The sequence below is a fragment of the Rhododendron vialii genome, chromosome 4a (assembly GCF_030253575.1).
Source record: "Rhododendron vialii isolate Sample 1 chromosome 4a, ASM3025357v1".
Taxonomy (NCBI): Eukaryota; Viridiplantae; Streptophyta; class Magnoliopsida; order Ericales; family Ericaceae; genus Rhododendron; species Rhododendron vialii.
In genome coordinates this window covers 38628134-38653334 of record NC_080560.1, presented here as the reverse complement: position 1 = coordinate 38653334, position 25201 = coordinate 38628134, and the positions used below count along the sequence as shown (strand labels likewise).

The following is a 25201-nucleotide window of genomic DNA, read 5'->3' as shown; positions in this document are numbered from 1 at the left end:
TTGGTGTTAGCAAAAAGAAGGTCAACTAAAAAATTAGTTGGTTTTGGGGAAAAAAGATTTTTCTGAAACTTGAAACCGACAATACTATTACACTGCCACCAGTGCCGCTCAACGATAACCACCACCCAGTGCACCCCCGCCACCACCGATGATGGACGTTAGCTCTACCACCCACCGCCATCTTTGTACTCTCTGGCACCGTAATTTTCAAGGTTGCAATTAAACACGAAAAAAGTTTTCAACAATTAAAACCATTTTCCCACATGATCAAATTTCGTCTTTGTTGCAAGGGAAATTATTAGCGATATGTTTGGCTTTTGTGATGGCAACTAATATGGGTCGCGGTCCAACAACCCCAAAACCAACCAGAAACCGCCACCAAAGCCGAAAACCGGCGATGCTCGCGCCATCCACCTATCAATCCAGAGGAGGGATGACCACCGGTCAGAATCAGCACGGCCAAGTGAAGTGATCGCACTAACACCGGTCGTGCAGAACCCTCGCTGTTAAGCACAAGCCCGCTCCCTAGAAACGGCAACAGACCGGAGAAAACACATGCCCAAACCGCTGACCCTCCCGCAACCGCAACTCCACCAAGCCGTTAAGCATCAATCAAATCAGACCAGGGAAAGAAACCGACGGGAGAAGACGGCGATGCAGGGAGGAAAACAGTGCCGAAAGGAGCCCGAAGACGGATGAAAAAGGGGTGAGGAAAGAGCAGGAAGGAGAAAGGAGGAGATGCCCGGGGGAGGAGGGAAGGAGGCGCCTCCCCCCCGGGCGACTGAAACCCTAACTATCAAAGATCAGTAAATTAATCGCGGAGAGAGAGTAAAGAGTTAACGTTCCCCTCCCCCCAGAGAGAGAGAGGCTTCTAGAGAGTAAAGAGTTGACGTTTCGGACATGTCTTTCTTTGATTAAAGCAAAGCAGAAAATAATTATTTGGCTCGAAGTTTCCGGTCCTTTTTTTTTTTTTGAATAAAAGTGGTGAATATATTTAACTTGGTTTAGAATGGTGAACCAGTTCATAATCATGCATGATCGCGTTATACAGTAATTTTGGGAATTTGGTAGGCTTTCGCAGTCACAGTTTATTATTCGTAGAATGTTTTGCATACGTATTGAATGGCATGGGCCTTTCCCCTTCGATGAAAAAGAAAGCTTCTTTTGGTCAATTATTTGACTACGGATAAGGTTCCTTTACTAAATGAATGGAATTTGAATCCAAAATATATACAGTAATTAATTAATTATCAAACGCCTATGTTTATAGGATGCTTTTCAATAGATTTTATACTTTATATGCATAAAAAAAAAAACAGAGAAAGAAAGGTAATAATAGGTAAATATCTAATTTAAGCCATTAACCAGAGATATAACGAACTTTACTGTAATTGCGGGATGGTGTAAGTAATGTCATGTCTTATTTCGTGGCTGAAACTCGCTTGGTATATGAATGCATCAAATTTAGAGGATTTTGGGTGTTGGCCTCTCCATAAAGCAAATTTTAATGCCTTTTTTTCATCTTTATTGTAATATATTTTCGGAAAATGATTTTGACACTTCCTTTTTATATGGATGCATCAAATTTGGAGAATTTTGGGTGTTGGCCTCTCCATAAAATCAAATTTTACTGTCTTTTTTCATCTTTTTCGTAATATATCTTCGAAAAATGATTTTGACACTTCTTTTTTATTCATAGTCACTATATATTTCTCGTCTTCTGTAAATGTGAAACTAATAAATTATCCTTACATTTTGAATCACTTTTCCCATATGAAAAACAATTCAATTCTTTCACATGAATAAAAAGTAGTAACAAAAAGAGTGTCAGCTGATAAAAGTAGGGTGGAAATTATTTTCCAATATCCTTTTATTTACCGTAAAAGATTTTCCATAAACAAGTGAAAAAAAGAAGAAGGGAAAATCTGATTTCCTACAAATCAGAAGCGTCACGCTTTAAAGTACTACCACTTTCACTTTGGACGATCTGTCTCTCACTTCACTCTCTCTCTCTCTCTCCCTCTCTCTATAAATCACAGCGACCCTTTCCTCCCCCAATAAATCCAAACTCCCTCTCTCTCTCTCTCTCTCACACACACACACACTCTCTCTCTCTCTCTCTCTCTCTCTCTCTCCAGGCACATTTCTGAACCCCATGGACCCAATACAACACGCGGTGTTCAGGCCACCGGAGACCCCGTTCGAGCCCATGGAGTTCCTCTCCCGCTCTTGGAGCCTCTCCGCTCTAGAAGTCTCCAAAGCTGTTTCACCAGCTCAAATACTCTCCAAAACCCTGGCCAACGGCGCCAAATGCGGCGGCGGAATCAACGGTGGCGGAGGCGGCGAAACTATACCGGAGGACATCGCCGGGGAGGTGGAGGAGGCGGCGGCTGTTTCCGGAAACCCTTTCTCGTTCGCTTGTTCCGAGACTTCTCAGCTCGTCATGGAACGCATAATGTCGCAATCTGTAAGCATATACGCACATATATATATATATACACATGTGTGATGATTTTTTACTATCTTGCTTGAGCCGGATGATCAAAAATTACCATGTCCAGTTCCTTCGGAGGTTTGACAAGTTTTTGGAGTGCAAAAATCATCGCCTATATACATCTAGGAAATTGATTTTCGCGCTCTACTTTTGTACGTAAGCGCTCCACTTCGTATATGAGTAACGTCATATACCGTCACGTGAAGCGCCGAAATCAGCATCCATATCTATATCTATATATATATATATATATATATATATATATATATATATATATATATATATATATATAAAGCATAAGCCAACAAAAGCCATGTAGAGACAAATTTTGGGGATATATTTGTTTGTCTCTGAGTAGCTCAATATCTTCCTCTGTCTCTATTTGGAATTCCAATTTCATTTTTGTACCTCACTCTGTTATATGTGTGCACATTTAAATGCATTCTAGATTTTGTTTTTACGGATCTAATTGATCAGATGTTAATTTTGTGCCATTTTCCCTTTTAATTTAATCTACTCTTGGGTTGTTGAAAATTACAAGTATGTATTGGGAAGAAGTGTGTTAAGTTCATTACTCTATCTGGGGATGATTATGTTCAGGGGAAATTCGAGTGTTACTTGAAACTACCAAATGGGTTTTCGCACATTTTCATTACCCTCAGCTCGCGGCTTTCTATTTTCTCGGGAAAGATTGAAATACAGAAAAACAGAGCTCACTTGCTCTGAGTTTTTATAAGCTTTCATTTTTTAGTTAATTATATAAATTATACTAAATAATTAGATGTTGATTTCGTAATTTTGTGCCATATTTTCTTGTACTCCTATTTACTCTTGGGTTGTCAAGAAAATTACTATTTAATGAAATATTGTACTACTCCGTATAAGATTCTTTCCTGATTTTATTGGCGTAAATAGTGGAGTAGTAGTATATTTTCTCCCTGGCAATTACTTAAGTTCATGGGAAATCCAAGAAATTCTTGAAACTACCAAATGGGTTTTCGTACAATTAATTACTGTAGTAACAGCTAGCGGCTTTCTATTTTCTCGAGAAAGATTAAAATATAGAGGCTCCGTAGAGTTGTTAAAAATATTGGGCGGAAAATAGATTTTCAAAAAAAGTATAGTGAGGTGGAGTAAAAAAAAAAGAAAATTTATTTTTCAATTTTTGTTCTCTTAAAAAAATATTGCAATATAAACTAAAATTTCTTCATTTAGGCAAAATCTAATACTTTGTAGAAAAGTTTTTCTGAAAGTTGGAATTGTGGATTTTACAATTTTTCTAGTAACTAAATACACGGAAATTTATAACTGATATTTTTATCCTTTTTATGCAACTGAAGGGACTAGAGAAAAGCACTTTTTGCTGATGCTTTGTTTGGATTGTATTTTGAAAAGAAATTTTTAACTCAAAAAATGATTATTATCCTTATTTTCAATCATTACTTATCCTCATCTCCAATTATTATTCTTATTTTTCTTTCTATCTCTCCAATTATTACGTTTACTTTCAATCATTACTCTTATTTCTCCCTGCACTCATAACCTTATAAAATTTCTCAAAAACTCATCCAATCAAATCACAACATGAGTTTCTGAACACTCCATTTTACAAAAATTCCCTTTTAAAATTTTTATGTATCTATACCTATATACATAGGTATCTCATTCTTCAATGCCCATTACTCCCATTTTTCAACTCTAATAATTTATGATAAAACCCACTTGCAATCATTCCGGTTTCTCTCTCCTCAGACCCAGTTGGTTCTTTTTATTTTTGTCTATTTATTTGATTAGTTTAAGAAATCCACAAGAGTTCAATGATGTCTGTTTACTTTGAGGGGTTTTTAATAATAAATGTTCAATTATTCGTTTATTTATTTGGTGATGAACAGCAAGATGTATCACCACGGACTTCAGGCAGGCTTTCTCACAGTGGGCCTTTGAATGGTGGCTCTCTCACTGACTCCCCCCCTCTCTCTCCCTCCGAAATCGACGACAAGGTTCTCTCCCTCCCCCCCCTCTCTCTCATAAAATGTTTCCATACACGCATACATACATGCACTTATAAGAATTCGATTAGAAGGTAGCCGGTCTTGTCCGGTCCATTTGTGGATACTTAATTTTCGTGACAACATTTGCAATTGTAACCGTTCAATTTTGTATACCCGCGGACAATATGAGTTTATATGTTTTTGAAGATACTACTAGTACATCTGGATTAAGAAAAATGAATATTGCGGGTATTCTTCACGAGCTTAATTATCTTAAAAATAATGAATGGTTTCGACCACCAAAGTGAATGCGGGGAGCACCGACATACGTGCATATATAGACAACTGGATTCGTATTCCATTCCCTAGTGAAAAAAACATGCCTGTGTGATTCCTCCGGCCAGGAGACATATTTGCCGGATTCTGACACAGTGCATTCGAAAAAACCCAGATGATCATGGGGGTGGGGGTCCTGGTGTTTGTTTTCTCTTTTTTGGTCGTGAAAAGCATCTGAGAAACCAGTGAGTGACAGTGAGGGATGCCAAATTCCCAGCTTTCACTGTAACCAAAAATGTCTCTACTTACCTCAACATCCCCAGTCACTCGGTTTATGATGTTTCGCTTTCTTCTCTATACATAAAAAGCCTGTATCGGCATTGGAGTTCCATTTTCGTGATTTTCCTGCCCAAAATATAGATCAAACCAGTGTTTCCACTCTTTCCTCTATTGCTGCAAGGCCGCTAATTTTGCCACTCATTTTTTTGTTAATGTTATTCCCCTGCAAGTGCATTTTTGATACAAAAATATACTTGTAGGAGAATGCCATTAAAAAAAAAAAGAGTGAAAACCATTTCCGTAAAAAATTGACTGGCACTAGTAATCCCCAGTACAATGAGTAACAGAATTGCAGAGGTCCCTATATGGCCAGCTGGTTCATCTTCTGGCTGAAATTAATTGTTGTGGTCTTGTCGATGGGCACAGTGCATTTATATATACTCTCACACACATACCTATTTCTAGATAATTTTTTTTTATATATGTGGATATCTATATATGGGTTTTAATTTTTGCACTCCCTTTTTTTTATTTTTTATTTTTACTATCCTGTCTTTTTGGTCCTTACTGATATGAATTTACGTCACTATCCTTTTATACAATTTTTTTTTTCATTCGTGAAGGAGTAAAGTTGTAAATTCATGAGTAAAAAGACAAAAAAAAGAAAAGAAAAAGGGGCATGATGGCAAAGAAAAAAAGGGGTAGAAGTCAATTGATTGCATCATGTATGAACTACCAATTGATCAACCATTATAAACCCAATCCAACTACAAGTTTCCATTAAGGGGAGAAATAATCTCAAGGTAAGAATACTTGCATGCCCGTGAGAAGAAGTGAACTCTTGACCTCATAATAAGATGTAAGAGTGCTGACCAATGGAGCTAGCCCCAGGTACTTGGGTTGAAGTCAATTTGTCATACATATATAGGTGTATTCAACACATACATTTTTTTTATCGGATTTAGCATATATACATAAATATACATGGCGTGCACATATTTATCAGGAATTATTTTTAACACCCCGGCCCTTTATCCAGTTATACTCTCTTTTTTGTTTTTTTTTTCACGTGAAATTACAATACTACACAACCAGGAAAAAAGAATGTGGAGGGGTAGTTTTATAATTTTACCAGGATAAGGACAGAAGAGAGTGCAAAAGAATGTGGAGGGTAGTTTTATAATTTCAGGTCTATATCTTCATTGTGTACTTATCACAGTAGTCAGGCATGTGAATGCAAGTTTCTGATGAATGATATGATTAAATTACAGTATTATGATGCAAATAAATATGGTTGACTTGTAATTTATCAAATCAGAAATGGGGTCCAATCCTATCTTCTGGTGTAGAATGTTGGCGCATTAATGAACCATGGACCGCCACACCACAAATTTGGTAGTCACAACTCACAACACACCCACCTAAAATTTTGATATTCAATGCTTAATTATATGATAAAATTCTACTATTAATGTCAATTTTAGGGATGTGTTAATAATTCCTTTTCAGATGATTGATGTGAATTTTTCCCTTACTCAGTGTGCCCGTTCGAGCAACCCAACTAACACTCAGTACAGTTGGGCCACTAGTGGCGGCAGCGGTGCGGTGGCTGGTGGTGGAGGGAAGACAGTGGGGAGGTGGTTGAAGGACAGGAAGGAGAAGAAGAAAGAAGAGACTAGAGCTCACAATGCGCAGCTCCATGCTGCTGTTCAGGTTGCCGGGGTGGCCGCAGCTGTGGCGGCTATTACTGCGGCCACAGCTGCCACCTCCGGGGCGGGGAAAGATAAACAGATGGCGAAGACAGATATGGCGGTTGCCTCTGCCGCCACGTTGGTGGCTGCACAATGCGTGGAAGCGGCTGAGGCCATGGGGGCTGAACGCGAACACTTGGCTTCTGTTGTTAGTTCTGCTGTTAACGTCCGGTCTGCTGGAGATATCCTGACTCTAACTGCGGCTGCAGCCACTGGTACATCAAATTTATTATGTTTCTGTGGGTATCATGTTAACAAATACACGATTCTAACAAATGTTAACAAATATATGCAATCGCGATTACTATTTTCGTAAGAAGCACAACCATGAGTAAGAGCAGTAATGTGATTGTGTGTTCTGCAATTGTTGTTATGTGTAATAACAATTCCGATAAAAAAAAAAAGTAATAACAATGGTGGAATGTTGGGGATGTAGCTTTGCGTGGGGCGGCCACATTGAAGGCAAGGGCATTGAAGGAAGTGTGGAACATAGCGGCGGTGATTCCAGTGGAGAAAGGAATGGCAAATGTTAATGAGGGAGGTTCTGGCAATGGAAGTTCCAACGGCAGTAGTTTCAGCGGTGAGCTTGTCCCTGAAGAGAATTTCCTGGGCGTTTGCAGTCGGGAGTTGCTGGCTAAAGGTTGTGTACTCCTCAAGCGAACTCGGAAAGGTATACTTCTCTCAAAACATATCTCAACTTTTCCGCTAGACCAGCTGTGTATGGCATTGTTATGAATTCGAGAATGGGAGTATGATTTTGATTGTTTTGTTGGTGCAGGCGATCTTCATTGGAAAATAGTGTCTGTTTATATCAACAAACTGGGCCAGGTTTGTTTGCTTTCCATCTTCAACCCTTGGTCTGAATGTTCTGAATACAGGCAGGGTTAAGAAGAGAAATTTGATCATTCATAGGCCATTAGTTTTCCAGAAAACGAAAGTTCAATTCGGTTGACAGGATACTCCTTTTGTTCTCTTTCAAACCTTTGAGAGATTCATTTTTTTTTTTTTTTTGCCATTCGTTAAACCTAATTTACTCTATCCTATGGGTCTTAGGGAGGGAGATGGGTGTTTACGGAAATCGAATCCTACCCATGTGCATGGGAGTATAAGGGAGGCACCAACTGCACTCCACTTCACATGCTCGATTAAGATTTAGTTTTTTTTTTTTTTTGCCATTCGTTAATCCTAATCTAAACTATCTATCCTAGGGGAATTGGGGGAGGGGATGGGGCTTACAGGAATCGAACCCTGCCCATATGCATGAGAGTATGTAAGGGAGGCCAACCGCACTCCACTCCACTTGCGGTTAAGATTCAGTTCAAAAGTTGAAATTATGCATAATAGAGCAAAAGTATGATTATTCATAATAACACTAAATGGATCTTTCTTTCTCTTTCTATTTCACTATACATGATTTGAGTCATTGATTCAGTACAAAAGTTGAAATAATGCACAACACACCAAAACAATGATTATGCATAATAGACCAAATGAATCTGCTTTCTATCTTTTACTTCAGTCTTTGGTTTCTAAAGGCTAAAATTCCAAATGGATTTGCAGGTAATGCTGAAGATGAAGAGCAGGCATGTTGCTGGGACCATCACAAAAAAGAAAAAGAGTAAGTCTATTGCTCTTGTCTTTCTCACTGTGGAAAACTGAAATGGAGTTGTGGGTCTTCTTCCATATTGGGATTTGAGAAAGGAATGTGCCCCACTAATTAAAGAAAAAACGATTCAAAAGATGTCATCTTTCTTTAAATTTCCTTTTCCTTTTGTTTGTGTTTTTCGATATTTTAACAGATGTGGTGTTGGAAGTGTACAAAGATATGCCGGCCTGGCCCGGCCGCCACCTGCTCGAGGGCGGCGAACACCGCCGGTACTTCGGGCTGAAGACCATGATGCGTGGGGTTGTCGAATTCGAGTGCCGGAACCAGAGGGAGTATGATATTTGGACTCAGGGTGTCACAAGGCTTCTCTCCGTTGTAGCTGAAAAGAACAATAGACATAGAGTGTGATGTTTAACTAGAGTGAGAGTGGTAGAATTAGTATATTGTTGTGTTTTGGAAATTTGGTTGGGTTGGTTCTTTTTTTTTTTTGGTGTTTCTTTTGTAAAGAAGATAAATTAAAAGTGTGGTGTTATCCAAATGGGCCTCTCTTTTGCTTTGGGAGCACATGTTTTGGTCTCTTGTCTTGGTTTTGTCACTGTGAATGAAAATCAAGGAAACCATGTGATTCAAGAGGCTTGTTAAGAGGGGGGAGAAAGAGGGGATCTTGGACAGTCAAAAAGAAAAGGGAAAAATACCACTTTGTTTCAAGAATATATATAATTTAAAGATGAAAATAAAGACTTGCCTTTGATTTAACAATTGCTTTGTTGGCCCATGTTGGTGACTGGTGAGCTTGGCCATGTTTCTCTGTTTATTATCAGAGTCTAGAGTTGGTACCTGTTATTCAAATAAATATATTTTTAAAATTAGATGTGATGTATTATGAGAGAATGATTTATCTCATAAGATGAAAAATAAGTACTTAAAAAATAAAAACCTTAGTGGAACGAGACATTGGTCTTGGGAGTACAGTCAGGTGTTGTTTCAACACCATCCTCACCACATTTTTGTGAGGACGTACACGCCTCATAAGAATGTGTAGTGAAATATGTGTTGGGCCACCAGGTAGCGGTACTGCAAAACCAATGAATGATTTTTCGAAGTTCAGGCCTTTTATTAGTTGAAGAATATATAATTTGTCTCGACTTTGTAATATTTCACTTTATAGAATAACCATGTTTGGATTTAGTGAATCAAGAAATTGGGCGTAGTTTTTATTCAACAAAGTGGGATGAGCTTCGCTTTATCGGAGTGGCGGCTGCAACTGAACGCACAATTTTTATTTTTATTTTTATTTGTGGTGAAATTAAGTTTACTAGTAATTTTACGTTAGGTTTTTATTCGAACACTGGGCTCAATCCATAGTTGAACAATTAAAATATTAACTCAAACAAAACTTTTTTTTAATCAGCAAAAGAAACATTTTATTAAGAAAAACTTGACAAAAGGTACATCACGTTGAAAGAAGAGAGGAGAGGAATTCAGTCAAAGGTTGGATGCAAAAATGTAACGGGCCGAAGCCCAAACACCGGTGGGCCAAGCCCAAACAAAACTTACAATCGTAATGAAGAAAATTTAGAGAGAGAGATATCCACAAAACTTCCAATAAGGGCACCCTTAACTTATTAAGTTAAGGACGTTCCTTTTCCGACCAATTTGCGATGATCCGAGCCGCTCAATTTGTTCAGAACGTGATTTTAAAAATATCAGCGAGAAATCAGCAAAAACAAAAGACCGGAATGGCTTGATCCAAGCAGTTTTCGTTTGTATTTTATCGAACGGTTTAAATAAAAACTGCTCAAATTAAGCCATTCCCGGTCATTTTTTTTGCTAATTTTTCATGAGTACCCTAAAAAACAACATTTTAAACACATTGAGCGGCTTAGATCATCAAAATTTGATCGGAAAAAAGGAGAAAAGGGAACGTCTGCATTTTATTTAAAATGAGGACGCCCTCGTAGGAAGGAGACTAGAGAGATATCTAATGATATAGGTTTTGCCCTGCCTTCTCTCTTCGTCCACCGCGTTTAAATGTACTAATTTTAGTAGGGAATGACTTCGGTGTCCCCGGTCATTTTGGAGATACCGTAACTTTTGGCATAACAAAACCATTATGAGTATAATCAAAGGGAAATGATATTAGCACTTTAAAAATTGATGCAGACACTCCAAAAAATAAAGGAAAGTGGCTTTGAAGTTACATTGATTTTGGAGTGCCTGCATCAATTTTTGGAGTACCAATATTATTTCCCTAATCAAAACTCATTACAAGCATAACAGAACCATAAAAAGGCATAACTTGTTTGTTATGCATTGGTTTGTTTTGGTTATGCCTTAGTTGGTTTTTTAGATATTCCTTGGTTATGCTTGGTTTGGATTCTGTTATACTTATAAGGAAAATTCTAAAATCAGCCCATTGGGCTGACGATAATAGGTGTATGAATGTGTATTAAAGGATGTAAAAAGTGCACAAAAATACGTGTTTTTCTTGTCTTTTAGTGTGTTTATCGTCAGCCCACTTGGCTGACAATAGCAAGACCGTACTTATAATGGGTTTTAGTTATGCTCATAATGGTGAAGTTACACCAAAAATTACGGCGTCCCCAAAATGACCGGGGACACCATAGCATCATCCTAACTAGAATTATGAAAAACCTTAAAAGAAAGGATGATGCTACTGTGTCCCCGGTCATTTTGGGGATACCGTAACTTTTAGCATAACTGACCATTAAAAGCATAACAAAAACCAGTGATGTGCATAACCAAAACCTTACAGAGGTATAACCCTCAAAAGCCCCAGAAATTTTGGGGGTTATGCCTTTGTAAGGTTTTGGTTGTACACATCACTGATTTTTATTATGCTTTTAATGGTCGGTTATACCAAAAGTTACGGTGTCGCCAAACGACGGGCAGACACCGTAGCATTTACCTAAAAGAAATTCAAGTACCATGCGAACCCTGTTGACTTGAACGACTTTTTTTTCCTTCCCGTATCCAATACACTACTTTAGAAAATCTCGTCATATGGTGCTAATGGTGGGAACAAAATAACAAGAGCAAATGTTCAAAAAAGTCCGTCCTAACCTATTCGTCGCAATTTCTCTCTCTGTGTGTGTGACGGGTCTCAAATTTTTGTCATCGATCCGAAAAAATCTCCTTTTCATTGTCCCATATGATCGTCCAGTCCAGAGAATGCAGGGAAATGGCCAATAAACATAGTTCTGCATGTTAGAGTATCTGCACCAGAGTTTTGCCATTTTATCCTTGCCATCTTCATTTTGGCCAATGAATAGTGTTATTTTGCCAAAACATTGACAAATGCGCAACACTCATATATGTCATTTTGCCATTTTTATTTTTCTCCCTCCCTCGATAGAAAATTGGCAACTTTGCCATGTATTTTCTCAGATTTGGCAAATCAATTGGCATTTGCCATATTTGAGAAACTTTTGAGTCTGTGGGTGTGGGGTGGTAGTTGCCATTTCTTTTGTCATTTTTAAGAATGGCCACAAATTTTCTCAAAAAAAGCAACCGGTGTGGTTAGGGTATTAGATTACTACCATTTATTACTGTGGCAAATAAATTTTCTCAATATGATAGCCATTCTGCCATTTATTACTGTCTGGCAAGGGTATCAAATTACTACTCCTTCTATTTCAAAAAGTTTGTCCGATCCGCATAACGAATTTTTCAACTGACAAAAAGTCTGTAAAACGCATACCTGTTTGATTGGTTGGATTAGACATGGAATCAAATTACATATCCCAAGGGTTCTCATTCTCATTTCTGATTTTCAAATGCAATTATTGATAGAGGGATTACAAATCTCTTAAAAAACTAGTCACATAAAACATGAGATATACAATCCATTGGGAGAACTGGAATTGCTCATCCCATGACTACTACTAGAGATGCCGAATGGACTAAGTCGGCATGGCACGAGCACGAGCACGAAGGTGCATGAGCTAAGCTGGGCCATCATTTTGGAGCCCATGGCACGAGCACAAACACTAAGGTGAGCGGGCTGGGCCATCATTTCGGAGCCCACAGCATGGCTCAGGGACGGGGCATGGCACGGAAATAATACAGAGACAATACGCATACCGTGTGCAAATTCAAAAGGGCCTGAGAGAGTGCGGGTGAAGATTAAGAATTTAGGATTTGGTGGGTTTGGGCCGACAGGAATTAGGCTGGACTAGGGCTAGGGTGAATTGGGCTGGGCTCAAATTGATAAATCACGAGGGCTCAAATTGGTTGTTGCAATTATGTAAGCAAATCCAAATGGAAAATGTGTGAAGGGTATGTTTTACGAGCATATTATGAGGCATTCATTTCGATCAAATGATTCGCGTAACTCGATAAAAATACAAATTAACAATTTAATCTTTCTTGTTCGACCCGTTAACCCAAAATTGCACGACACGACCCTATGCCCTTGATGTGGCGGTGCCAACCCAGAGCACGTACTTGCTAAGTGTAGTGCTTAACTACAGCTTTTAATGGACTTAGCACGCAATGAGCACGATGCTGAGCACGCGATGTTGTCCGAAGCACCTGGTCTAACACTGACTCTTACATATCTAAAATGTTGTTATACTGTTGAAATGTATGCAAGCATTTAAAAAATGTTTTTACTCTCTATTTTCAGGCGTTTGAGTTTCAAATTGAGGTGTTGGTCGCAGGCTAGCATTCTACTGTAGCGCTGGGGGCCCGTTATGCTTTGGTATAAGAAAATAGAGTTGCATCTTTATCACTACCTACAGATTTTAATAAAATGGTAAGCGCTTGATCCTACATGAGGCTCGAGTGACCCAAGAATCCAAGCTCATTTGAAAAAATACGGATTGAATTGTTGAATTTTGCTTCTATTAAATTTACAAGGTGAGCATTATCCCATGCAATATCAATTTATCTTTAGACTTTGAATGACTCCTCTTATAGTCATTAATTATTCAACACAAGATCATTAATTTATTTTGATAGAAATACTCCAACAAATATAACGAAAAAAACACCCTCCAAACCAGGCCAATACAACAAACTAAGTTAGTAATAAGTAAAATAAAAGAATTTTATTCCCAAAAGAAAGACAAGGATGCGCTCGGTACACGACTCTAACAAATGAATCGAGCCGTTCATTTGTTACCATCAGCAACTGATGGAAGATTTGTTACCATCAGCAACTGATGGAAGAGCGACCATCAATAACAAAGAAACTTAAACAAACTTCACTCTCACCATCCTGATAAAGGAGCCGGGATACACACGTAACAACTTTATTGCTAGTAACACATCGATCTTAACAAACATCGATCGTACGTTAGTAAGTAAAACAACACATGACAGTACCAGCAGAACCTATTTCTTACCTTGTTTTATCATTTTAGCCATGCCTCCACGGCTCTTAGGTTTTATGATCGTAGCCATGCCTCCGTCGCCGTGATCTTTCTTCTCCACCTTGTCATACGAGGATGGGTAGTTAGTGATGAGCTCGAAAGGCCTCTCTATTATGATACGATACCTTCCTGGATGATCGTCGCTCCAGTCTTTCTTGCACCATATGCAAAACTCGTCCCTGTCCTCGTCGAAACGAATCCCAAACTCTCTATTCCCGCTGGTTTCTATGTCGAACCTGGCATTGCCAACGAGAATGCTTATGGTATCTCCGTGACACCAAATCTCCATTATCGACCTGCACCGCTCGAACTTGTTGAAGTTCCTCCAGACTCCACTGAAGTATACGTACGTGCGCTTGTGGTACCCGCCGGGCCACAGCGCGGCGGTGACGGTCTTTCTTGCAGGGACTTGCCTGTCGTCGTTGCGATTATCATGGTTCTCCACAAATATTACAGAATCACTGACGTTCTTGACCTCGTTGAAATCCGTACGAGTCATCTTGATCTCGGACGCTGGAAGGAAATACTAGCTAGTAGTAAAGCAGATGATCATATAACGAAGAGAACTCCTCATGAACTTATGGAGTATATAGGAACAAAAATGTTGGCAATTTTGTCCTGTTGCGTGCGGGTTATTCCTTCCTAATCTCAGCGGTCTATATCTATGGCTGAGCTTCAATGGCAATTGTTCTGTCACAAGAGTTTTTGTCTCTTGAACCAACTATGGGTTACTTTCACAAGTGGTTTTTTTTTTTTTCACCATTTGTTAAACTTAATCTATTCTATCTTAGGAAATTTGGAAAGGGGATGTGTGCTTACGGGGATCGAACTCTGCCCACTTACACTTTCACAAGAGTTTTAGAAAGCCAAATCCTAAGAGCAAGTTTACCAGTTACTCCTATTAGTTAAAAATGCTAGTGAATAGTATAATTTTTTCATTTTACATACTCACATCTCTTTCAATACCACACCTATCCATTTAACCTATTCTCTATTAAAATATCATTACTTTTATTTTCCCTTTTTCTTTTGTGATGTACAGCTCCAATCTGTCAAGTGAGAGAGAGAGAGAGAGAGAGAGAGAATATAATAAAGAAATGGTAAAGTTCATGAACAGTCCTTCAGTACATTTACCTAAGAATAGAGGTGTCAAATGTGTTGTGCCGTGCCGACCCAGCCCGTTTAACTCCGTGCTAATTGTGCTTCGTGCTGTGTCGTGCTGGCCTGTTTACATTATTTACTTAAATCGTGTCCTGCCGTACCGGTCCGTTTACTTAAATCGTGTCGTGTCGTGCCGTTTGCCAATCATGTTGTGTCGTACCGGCCCGTTTTCTTAAATCGTGTCATGCCGTGCCAGTCCGTTTAATTAAATCGTGTCGTGTTGTGCCGTGCCGTTTGTCAATCGTGTTGTCTCGTACTAGCCCGTTTTCTTAAATCGTGCCGTGCCGTGCCGTTTTCAATTGTGTCAAGACGTGCTGGCCCATTAACTTAATCGGGTCGGGTCGGGCCGTGCCGTGCCTGTGCCGGCACATGGCCAACCAATTTTCATCCGGAATAATAGAATATTATTGCATTGGTATGATGGGTTGAATTTGTATTGAAATATTATTTGTAATAAAGTTGAATCCAAAATGAAAGTTATAATAAAATTGTATTTTTTACTTTCTATAAAACTGTATTTAGTTTTAATTCCTTCTATCAGCTAAGAACTGTAGCTAAATTAGCTGGTTAGGTACTTTTGCTATTCTGGTGCACGTGGGTTTTTTGGGTTGAGCTCTCTATTTGTACCTACACGAAGCTAATGCACTTGCTCTAAAGATTAAGCCAGTTAATGTTTACCCAAAAAAAAAAAAAAACATTTTGAAAAAATTGTTACCGAAAAACAACACGTAAATATCAGACCCTTGGAGTTAGTTTTAGATGATAGATCCTTACCAACTCGTAGATTTTAAGATAACCTACGTACTAACCATGATAGATAGTTACCCGAGAATCCGAATCCAATCTAGATCGATTTGAAGACCAATTGGCTTTGCAACATACAAATTATTTAAAAAGATTCAATTATGAAAAAGGGAATATTGCATGGAACCGAATTTGGGATGGCCCATCACACTCTTGTTGTCCACCCCCATATACTCTCTCGTATTCTTTACTTTAATCTTTTGAGCCCAAAGAAAGACAAGGCATGGTCCTCCTCTTATTCTGATTCTATTTTGTTTTTCTTTTTCCTTTTCTTTGTTCTATCTCCTTTCTTTTAAGCCAAGAACTTTTTCTTTTAGAACGTTTTGTCCTTATAAAAAAAAATCGCGATTGTTCGTTTTATGCCAAACTTTTGTAGATTATTGATTCGTCTCGGAAAAGTTAAATTTTTTTACTTTTACCCAAATATTTTGAAAAATAAGCACTTTTTAGCAACAAAAAAAAGAGTCAAAAAAGTCTATTTTTTTAATTTAAATGTGGTTATTTCCCAAAATATTTGGGTAAAAATTAAAAAAAATTTACTTTTCCGATTCGTCTAGTCAAAAAGTTAAAAAAAAATTGGTGCAAAACTAACAAATAAGAAAAAAAAATCAAATGAGGACAAAAAAAAAAAAAAGGGTCCTAAACGTATAGGGCTTAGCGGAATGGGGGGTCGACATATCTCTCCCACATCGTCTCTGCAATACGCAATAGACCGTCCACCTTGCGGTGAATATCAATTGGCGCCACCATTGCCACTGTTGGAATTTTGTCGGCACAATTCTGATCGTTGTTCTCTCTCTCTCTCTCTCTCTCTCTCTCTCTCTCTCCTTTTCTACATCAGACTGTACAAATCCGACAACCTAAAACCAAACACCCGTGGCCATTGCATTTCCAGAATCCACCAACCTTAACCTCACCGCCTAAGACGGTGGAACAGCCACAACTTAAGACCAATAACCTCCCTCCCCTCGACAACATTTTTTTCACCATCCATTCCGATCGGAACCCTGCCCAACCTAGCCTATTACCTCCTAAACCATGAAAGCTCACAATTGCATGTAAGTGATCTTTCTTTAGAGGAGTTTTTTCTTCTTCTATTTTTTTTTCTTTTTACGATGGATTTTTTTATTGTATTGATTAAATTGTTGAGCTTGATTATTTGGTGGGCTCTCACAATTGATGTATTATTCTAGGTTTGTACTTTATAATTCATAATTGATATAAAATGATCTCCTATCGATTGAAAGAAAAAAACCTTTCAAGTCTGCAAAATTATTTTTTTCAGTTAAGTTTCAAACGTTTGGCCCTTAAGTCTGCAAAAATATATGCTTTTTGAGGAAATCTGGTTTCACTTATATCTTTTTAATTCTACCTAGAGTAGTATGCAGTGTCTATGAAGTACGGACACCTCGCTAGCATTTGGCCCTAAAGTCTACATGTCAGGTATTTGTTTTTTCTTTTTCACAGGCCTTGATCCGGACTTATTTTTGAATTCGGATTCCTTATTTCGTTAATTGCAACATATATCTCTATTATTTCTGGGACCTTGAAGATAACGACCAGCATAATCCCCAGTGTTCCTAAGGTTTGGAATGTTTGATTTCCGTGAGAATGAAACATGTGACCTTATGGAGGAGCGCTTATTTCTTTCTCATCCGAATCAGTTTGTGCGCCCCTCGACTAATTCTGGGACCTTGAAGGTAACGATCAACATAACCTCTAGTGGTTCCAATGTTTGGAATATTTGATCTTTGTGAAAATAGAATATGTGTTATTTTTCAAGGCTTCGTTCAAGCCCCTAATCTAAGTTGTTCAAGCCTCTGATCTAAGTTGTATGTGAAAATTTTATATCCATCTCAAAATCAATTGGTAATGAGTGGAGATGTCCCAAATATTATTAAATGATCACACATTCCACTCTCAAATAATGTGAGGCTCTATTTTCTTAACATCCCCCTCACGTGTAGCCGCGTTTGAGATCTGTCACATGTGGACTTTATATCCATCTCAAAACTAATTGGCAATGAGTGGAAAGGTCCTAAATGTTATTAAGTGATTACCCATTCCACTTCCAAGTAATGTGAAACTCTATTTTCTTAACATCCCCCTCACGTGCAGTCGTGTTTGAGGTCTGTCACATGTGGCCACTTTTGGGTCCTATCATCGTGCAGTCTTTTTGCTGGTCTGTCATCGTGGGTTTGTATTGTGAATTTTATAAAATGTGGGGTGAAACAGGCCCCGCTCTGATACCATGTGGAAATTTTATATCCATTTCAAAACCAATTGGCAATGAGTGGAGAGGTCCCAAATGTTATTAAGTGATCATCCATTCCACTTCCAAACAATGTGGGACTCTATTTTCTTAACATTGTATACGCCTAAATATACTTATAGGGTTAATGGAATAAGAAGTACCTTCGGTTTGGATGAATAAGCTCGTTTTTGGGAAAATTTGACGGTGAAAGTCACAAATTCGGACTGGACTTTGAGCTGTGATATTGTGATCATCCTTCCATCTTTTTGGATGATTCTTGTGTCTAAAACGAACTCCTCGAAGTGCTCTACAACGTTGATTGATGAGCACAAATTATTGACACATGGAAGTCCCATGTCACATCTTGTTAGTCCCAAAATGCGCATAATTGCCTATGGTTATTATATCTTTCATCACTTATATTGGATTATCATTTGTGCAGGAAAAGATGATAATTAGAGGTATTTTCGGTAAATTAAAAGCGTCCAAAGTCAATCTGGAATTGCAGAAAAGTGCCGGATCGTGTCCCATTCTGAATGGAAGATTGGCTAGAAGAAAGGAAATAAATTTCCTAATTCCCTTCTAATTTGCCTTGGTCTCCCCTTCTTCTAAAGTCCAATTCCCATTAGTGCATCAAAAGGAACGGGTAAGGTGGATCCACCTTTAAAAGATTTGGCCGAACTTTGATTCAATGAAGAAGTCTAAGCCCAAAACCCACATTAACTAGGAGAAAAATTGAGTTTTTCAGAGCTTCAGTGAGCTGCTCGGGGTTGGAATAACAGAAATTTGAGCAGTGATATCTCTAGCTATACTCAACCGATTCGAGTGATTCTTTTACTGAAATCGAAGGTCTCGAAGTCGTCTACAAGTTTTTTGAAGAAACCTAAGCCCAAAACAACTTGAGCTAGACGAAAATGGCATTTTGCAGAGGTACGTCAAGCTGTCGACAAAACGGAAATGGTGGGTTTGATGCTCAAGGAAGGAGGTGATGGTGGTAGCTTCAATTGAACTCGAATGTAGATGAAAGAGGTTGATTACAGCAACTTAGTGACCCTTAGGTGTGTTGTGATTATGAAATGGAGTTTGGATGAATTTGGGCAAGTGTGGAAGAAGAGGTTAAATCGGCCCCTCCGTGTAGAATGGGATGAGCGGCAAACGAATTTATAACTGACACGTCACCCTAATGCCTATTTAAAACGAGAAATTATTCGTTGCTCCAAGGGCAACAGCCAGGTGGTGCCTCCCACCTTCCACTGACACGCGTTTTTTTTTCTCCGCCTATCCCACTAGACACACATCTTTTTTTCTAAAATTAAGTGTTTCAAATTTCAATTCGTTTGAATGGGTGAGAAGATTTTATTTTTTTTATCATTTAATTCTAAAGGGTCATAATTAAATTTTGACTATAGATTAGCACTAAGAAAGTCGTAGAATAAAATATCTCTTAGGACTAACCAACGAGAGTCTTAGAGTCAAAATTTAATTATGACCATTTAGGATAAAATGATCAGAAAACTAAAATCTTTCTATCGGTTCAAACGGATTGAAATTTGGAGCACTTAATTTTTTAATATATAAATTGAAGGTTGAAAAATTAAGTGTTTCAAATTTCAATCCGTTTGAATGGGTGAGAAGATTTTATTTATCTGATCATTTAATTCTAAAGGGTCATAATTAAATTTTGACTCTAGAGCTCTCGTTGGTTAGTCCTAAGAGATATTTGATTCTACGACTTTCTTAGGACTAACCAACGAGAGCTCTAGAGTCAAAATTTAATTATGACCATTTAGAATTAAATGATCAGATAAATAAAATCTTCTCACCCATTCAACCGGATTGAAATTTGGAACACTTAATTTTTCAACCTTCAATTTATATATTAAAAAATTAAGTGCTATAAATTTCAATCCATTTGAACCGATAGAAAGATTTTAGTTTTCTGATCATTTTATCCTAAATGGTCATAATTAAATTTTGACTCTAAGACTCTCGTTGGTTAGTCCTAAGAGATATTTTATTTTACGACTTTCTTAAGGCTAATCAACGAGAGCCCTATAGTCAAAATTTAATTATGACCCTTTAGAATTAAATGATAAAAAAAATAAAATCTTCTCGCCTATTCAAACGGATTGAAATTTAAAACACTTAATTTTAAAGAAAATGCCGTGTGTCTAGTGGGATAGTCGGAGAAAAGAAAACGCGTGTCAGTGGAAGGTGGGAGGCACCACCTGGCTGTTGCCCTTGCGGCAACGAATAATTTCTCGTTTTAAATGGGCATTAGGATGACGTGTCAGTTATAAATTCTTTTGCCGCTCATCCCATTCTACACGGAGGGGCCGTGTAGAATTTAACCTCGTGGAAGAAACCCAATTACTCACTCTCTTTCTCTCTCTGGGTATTGCCTAGTTATGTACTTGTGTGGAACAACAAGTGCTATTTTTTCCTTTACACCTCTGTAATTGCCGGCAACTAGGGCAGTAAACGAGCCGAGCCGAGTCGAGTTTTACGGTGTTTAAGCTTTTTTATTAAGTTTTTAACAAACACAAACTCGAGCTCAGTGAAAACTTAACAAGTCAAGCTCGAGCCGAGCAGGCCTTGGCTTGACTCGGGCTCGAGCTTGTTCACGAGCTTTAACGAACTAACGAAAAATGTATATATATCTTCGCATAGGCCTAATACAACCAAAAATATTTTAATTGTGAAGGTATATATCCTTCATTTTTCTATGGAGCGGGGATGTACTGGTGTGCATGTACTCTCGCTTCCCTTGATTGACTAGAAAGTAAAACTGAAAGAACAAATTATGAAATAACAATAAAAATCATAAAATTAAGTATATATACCCTGACTCTCAAGCCGAGCTTAACCTAGTTCGAACTCGGCTCGTTTACAAAATGAGCTGAAAAAATCGGCTCGAGCTCGTTCATTTAACTTCTGAGTCGAGCTTGAACGAGCCACCAACGAGTCGAGCTGCGAGCCGCTCGCGAGTGATTTGGTTCGTTTGTAGCCCTACCAGCAACATTGACATACTAATCTGGCTCCGTTCCAGAACACCTTCTTAAAAAATAAGTACTTATTTCACATTTTCAAACTCAAAAATAATATAAATGAAAAATTATTTTTCAATTTTTTTTTCACTGTATAAAAGATCTCAATGAGATCTATCAAACAAGATCCATATTGATAGGAAAATTATTTACGTAAACACATGATTTTTAAGCTTGAAATTGCCTTCTTAAAAAATAAGTTCTTATTTCCATTTCCGGAACGGGGCCTCATGAGTACTATAAAGAGGGAAAGGAGATTTTTTTCTTTAGTTTTTTTGTCGTTAGTTTTTCAGTTTTCTTTTCCTATTAGTTCTTTCTAAGGCTGTAAACAAGCCGAGCCGAGTTTTGACGAGTTCGAGCTCGGCTCGTTTACTAAACGAGCCTAAAATTCGAGCTTAAGTTCGGCTTGTGTCTTAACGAGTCGAGCACTTATCGAGCCAAACTGAGTCATTTATTAAACGAGCCTCTATAATCGTGCCGAGCCACTCTTAATGAACCGAGCTTTTGTCAAATGAGTCGAAAATTCGAGCTCGAACTCGGCTCGTTTACTAAATGAGCTGAGTTGAACCGAGCCTTAACAAGCTGAGCCGAGCCGAGCTCGCAAGCTGCTCGGTTCGTTTACAGCCCTAGTTCTTCCCCTCCAGCGGGTTTATCCGGTTTGTTCCCGGTCTAGTTTTTCTTTTTCGGTTTAAGCTTGATGGCGTTTTGTTCCTCATGGCCAGAGCCCGCCATGTCAACGGAGGGTTGCCTTGGGTGTGGCTCTTTAGGATGACATATCCGTGTTTTGAATTTCACATGTGCTTATTCTAGACATAGGGTTTGAGTTGGGTGTCATCATTTGATTCTCTATTACCTTTTCTGCATCTGGTTCTTATGTCCGCCGTTCTCGTCAGCGTGCCTTGGCAGTAGGTGCCTTGAGCCTGCGACTGGTGCTTGTGCTCACTTCTAGATTTTGATAATTTTGGTTCATTCTTTTATCTTGTAATGAAATTAGTACTGCCTTCGGGCTCTTATTGATATGGAATTGATTCCTCTTATAAAAAAAAAATCACACGCTATATTTTGTGAAGAGCAAAATGCGATTCACAAATTTTGATAATTGTTCATAAATTTTTTTTCGATTCCTTTCATTGAAACGAATTAATAATTCAAAAAAAAAAACGATGCACAACTAAAAATACAAAAAAAAATTGAATAGAAATAAAAGGTAAATAAAAAATGATTAATAAGCCAAACCACGCCTGAGTTTGAAACTCAGTTAAGTTAAATGCATGGAGTAAATGATGCCTATTAATGAGCTACCACTCCACCTGCTGAACGTGAATAAGAAGGTGTTCTAGAACGAGGCCCATGCTCAGTTTGATTTCCGAAGGAGATTTTTAAGAGTAATGAGTGAAAAGAGATAGAATACGAAAATTTATTGGAGACTGTGCACAGAGATTTTGAGACCTCCAAACGAACAAACTATGCTTTGCTCAGGGCTGATCCGCTTGACAACTCGAACTTGACCGAAAAATGATCGCAACCGAAAAATCGACCCAATGGGTCCTTCGATCAGGTTCGGGTTAAACCGTGAGAATTTCGTCCGGCTTCGATCGGGGTGGCAGGTCTGGGGATTGAAGCCCGTTAAAACCAATTTTTACCGCCTTGCCCAGCCCAATTCACCCCAAAACATGTCCTTGATCGTCATAACGTCATTTTTCCTATATTAATATGGGAAAATGACGGTCCAAGATATCAAAACACGTTATTGACCGTTATTTTCCCTATTAATATTCTACCCCAGTCCAGCCCAATTCCCGTCGGCCCAAACCAATATCCTAAATTCCAAAATCTCCCTCTCCCTCTCAAACATCAACGGAAAACCAGAGAAAAAACCCTAAACGAACACTCCTCTCTCCGCCTCACTCTCTAAGGCCTTTTTTTTTTAATTTGCACACGGTGTGCTTATTGTCTCTGTATTAGTATTTCGTTTTACATATGTATAGCGTGCGTGTTCTTGGTTACTATGATTGTTTAAGCCGAAGCTCTCCGGTTTTTAAAAGTACTGCAGAAGCTTTTTTTAGGGGAGTTTTGAATCCATTATTAGGGCTTTCATAAAAACTTAACTAGGGCTCTGATTAAACCTAGGGTTTATGTTTATTTCTTTTTGTTGCGATCTTCTAGTTTAATAGTTTAAGCCACTGCCCACTATAAATGCTGAATCGCACAGATTTGTTTTCCAATTGAGCTGTAGAACCCTAGAGAGAGAGAGAGAGAGAGAGAGAGAGATGATTTCTCTGTTTGCCTTTACGCCAATGATAGTGCACTTACCAATTTCGAAGTACTCGATTTTCTACGATCTAGAGGTGTTGCGGAGGATCCCACTCGGGTTATTGTTTCTGTAGCACCATCAGAAGTCAAAGTTTTGTAAACTTTCCTCCCCAAAAAGTTTCATATTATGCTTTCTCTTGGCATATAGTACTGGGGATCTTTACAAACTCAAATGTTTTCATGGTATTGTAGGTTTTCAATTATTTGGAGCAGACTGTTGCTTGCAATCAAACGAGAGAGAGTGTTGCAGAATTTTTGAAAAAATCGGAGAAGTGCAAGCTAGTAAAAGCTGAAATTCTCAACATCATCAACATTAGGCCTTCTTCTGTGGTGGATATCGACCCGGTAGTTCTTCTAGAATTCTCTTAAAAATTTCTTTCTGTATACCTAACCTTGATCAAGATCATTTTTGCCTCTGAGAAACTTCGGTGGTTTTCGCACTTTTGATGCTTATATTACTTTATTGTCCAAAATCTTGGCCAGTTGGATATTTTGTAAGACACCCACCTCATAATTGCTCTGACATGTCATTGCGTCCATGGCTAATTCCTGGAGGCTAACTGTTGTATGTGATTGGGCAGAATTGCTCTGACACCCACCTCAAAATTGCTCTTGCATGGGATAGTTAGATATTATTGGTGCCCACACTACTACATAATTTCTCTTCAATGTATGTCCTCTACTCTGGAAGCGTTTGACATGAAGAATGAGATTTCTAACCCCCGCTAGAAAGGATTAAGGAAACTATGTTCTTGGTCCTGTTCATTAGTATTTTTTGGGTGCGGTCCTCTTTAGCAATTTATAAAGAACTTCCCTTGCTTGGAGAACTGGCTTATGACATTTCCTCTAGTGATATGAATTAGCACTTTCAAATTTCCATATTTTGCACCACAAGGTGTTCTTGTGTAAAATTCTTCGTATTTTTTTTGGTGAAGATCCTGAAGTCGACTCCCATTAGGCTCTAGGCCTGTGTATATTGCACACAATGTGAATCATGCCTTCTTCTTGGTGAAGCTTATAAGTTCTCCAAGGGAGTCAGGTGAAAAAGAATTTCATGTGGGATGTTTTTCCTTTCGAGTTCAATTGACCACAGTTCTTGTCAAATCGGATTTTAGATTCACTTCTCTGAGTTTTCTCAAATTGGTCTTAAATCGGATGGTTTTTAGACAGGATTCTTATCCAGTTTTCTACATTTCGGCATTATTTGAGCCTTTATGTTCATTTTTATTCTTTGCTAATGAACAAGATGAGTATAGTAGTTGTCGCGACTGAATCAAGGCCAATGTTAGTTGATGAGGTCATTGCTTCTGTGAATCGGGTGGAAATCATGTTGATGATTGACCGGAGGACGGAGAAGAAATTCCAGATGGGAAACAAGTGGACACAAGTTGACTTCTCGTTTGCTTGGTTGAAGCTAGAAGCAGAGATTACAAAGCCCTACAAGTGAAGGTTGGCAGAAACTCGAGAAAATAAACTGTTTAGTGTGGCCCGGGCCGTCAATCAACTCTTTTTTTCTTTTTCTTTTTTTTCAGATTTTGTATTTCTTTTTATAAATTGGTTTAATAAATTATTTTTTATTTGATCATTTTAATAAATTTTGTATATCCTTTCGTTCTTTACTTTTTATTTCAAATATTAGAACAATTCCACTAAATTGATGAAATGAGATGTCTAATGCAAAAAAATAGTCATCACTTATTCTCTAGTGCATAATATCTAAATTCAAAAGTGGCTAAATCATGGACTATATGCATTATACTTTATCAATTATTCATAAATTTTGATTTTCGTCTTGTTTCTTGTCTTTGTTAATAGAACTCACAATGCAA

The 25201-nt window shown here is 38.2% G+C and overlaps 3 protein-coding genes across 3 annotated transcripts; 2 read left to right on the top strand and 1 right to left on the bottom strand.

The window, feature by feature from the left end:
• The first annotated feature begins 1994 nt into the window (after window positions 1-1994).
• Window positions 1995-8963, top strand: LOC131324251 (VAN3-binding protein-like). The gene is made up of 7 exons (XM_058356139.1): window positions 1995-2467; window positions 4387-4494; window positions 6580-7006; window positions 7228-7461; window positions 7570-7619; window positions 8352-8409; window positions 8591-8963. Exons 1-7 carry the CDS (start codon window positions 2156-2158, stop codon window positions 8803-8805), a joined length of 1404 nt encoding a protein of 467 aa, XP_058212122.1. The 5' UTR covers window positions 1995-2155; the 3' UTR covers window positions 8806-8963.
• Window positions 8964-13450: 4487 nt separating this feature from the next.
• Window positions 13451-18324, bottom strand: LOC131324250 (uncharacterized). Its single transcript, XM_058356138.1, has 2 exons — window positions 18174-18324; window positions 13451-14306 (listed from the first exon to the last, which is right to left on the bottom strand). Exon 2 carries the CDS (start codon window positions 14290-14292, stop codon window positions 13756-13758), a length of 537 nt encoding a protein of 178 aa, XP_058212121.1. The 5' UTR covers window positions 14293-14306; window positions 18174-18324; the 3' UTR covers window positions 13451-13755.
• Window positions 18325-18926: 602 nt separating this feature from the next.
• Window positions 18927-24717, top strand: LOC131324006 (uncharacterized). Its single transcript, XM_058355836.1, has 5 exons — window positions 18927-18997; window positions 23048-23093; window positions 23296-23463; window positions 23565-23717; window positions 24308-24717. Exons 1-5 carry the CDS (start codon window positions 18927-18929, stop codon window positions 24335-24337), a joined length of 468 nt encoding a protein of 155 aa, XP_058211819.1. The 3' UTR covers window positions 24338-24717.
• The last annotated feature ends 484 nt before the right edge of the window (window positions 24718-25201 follow it).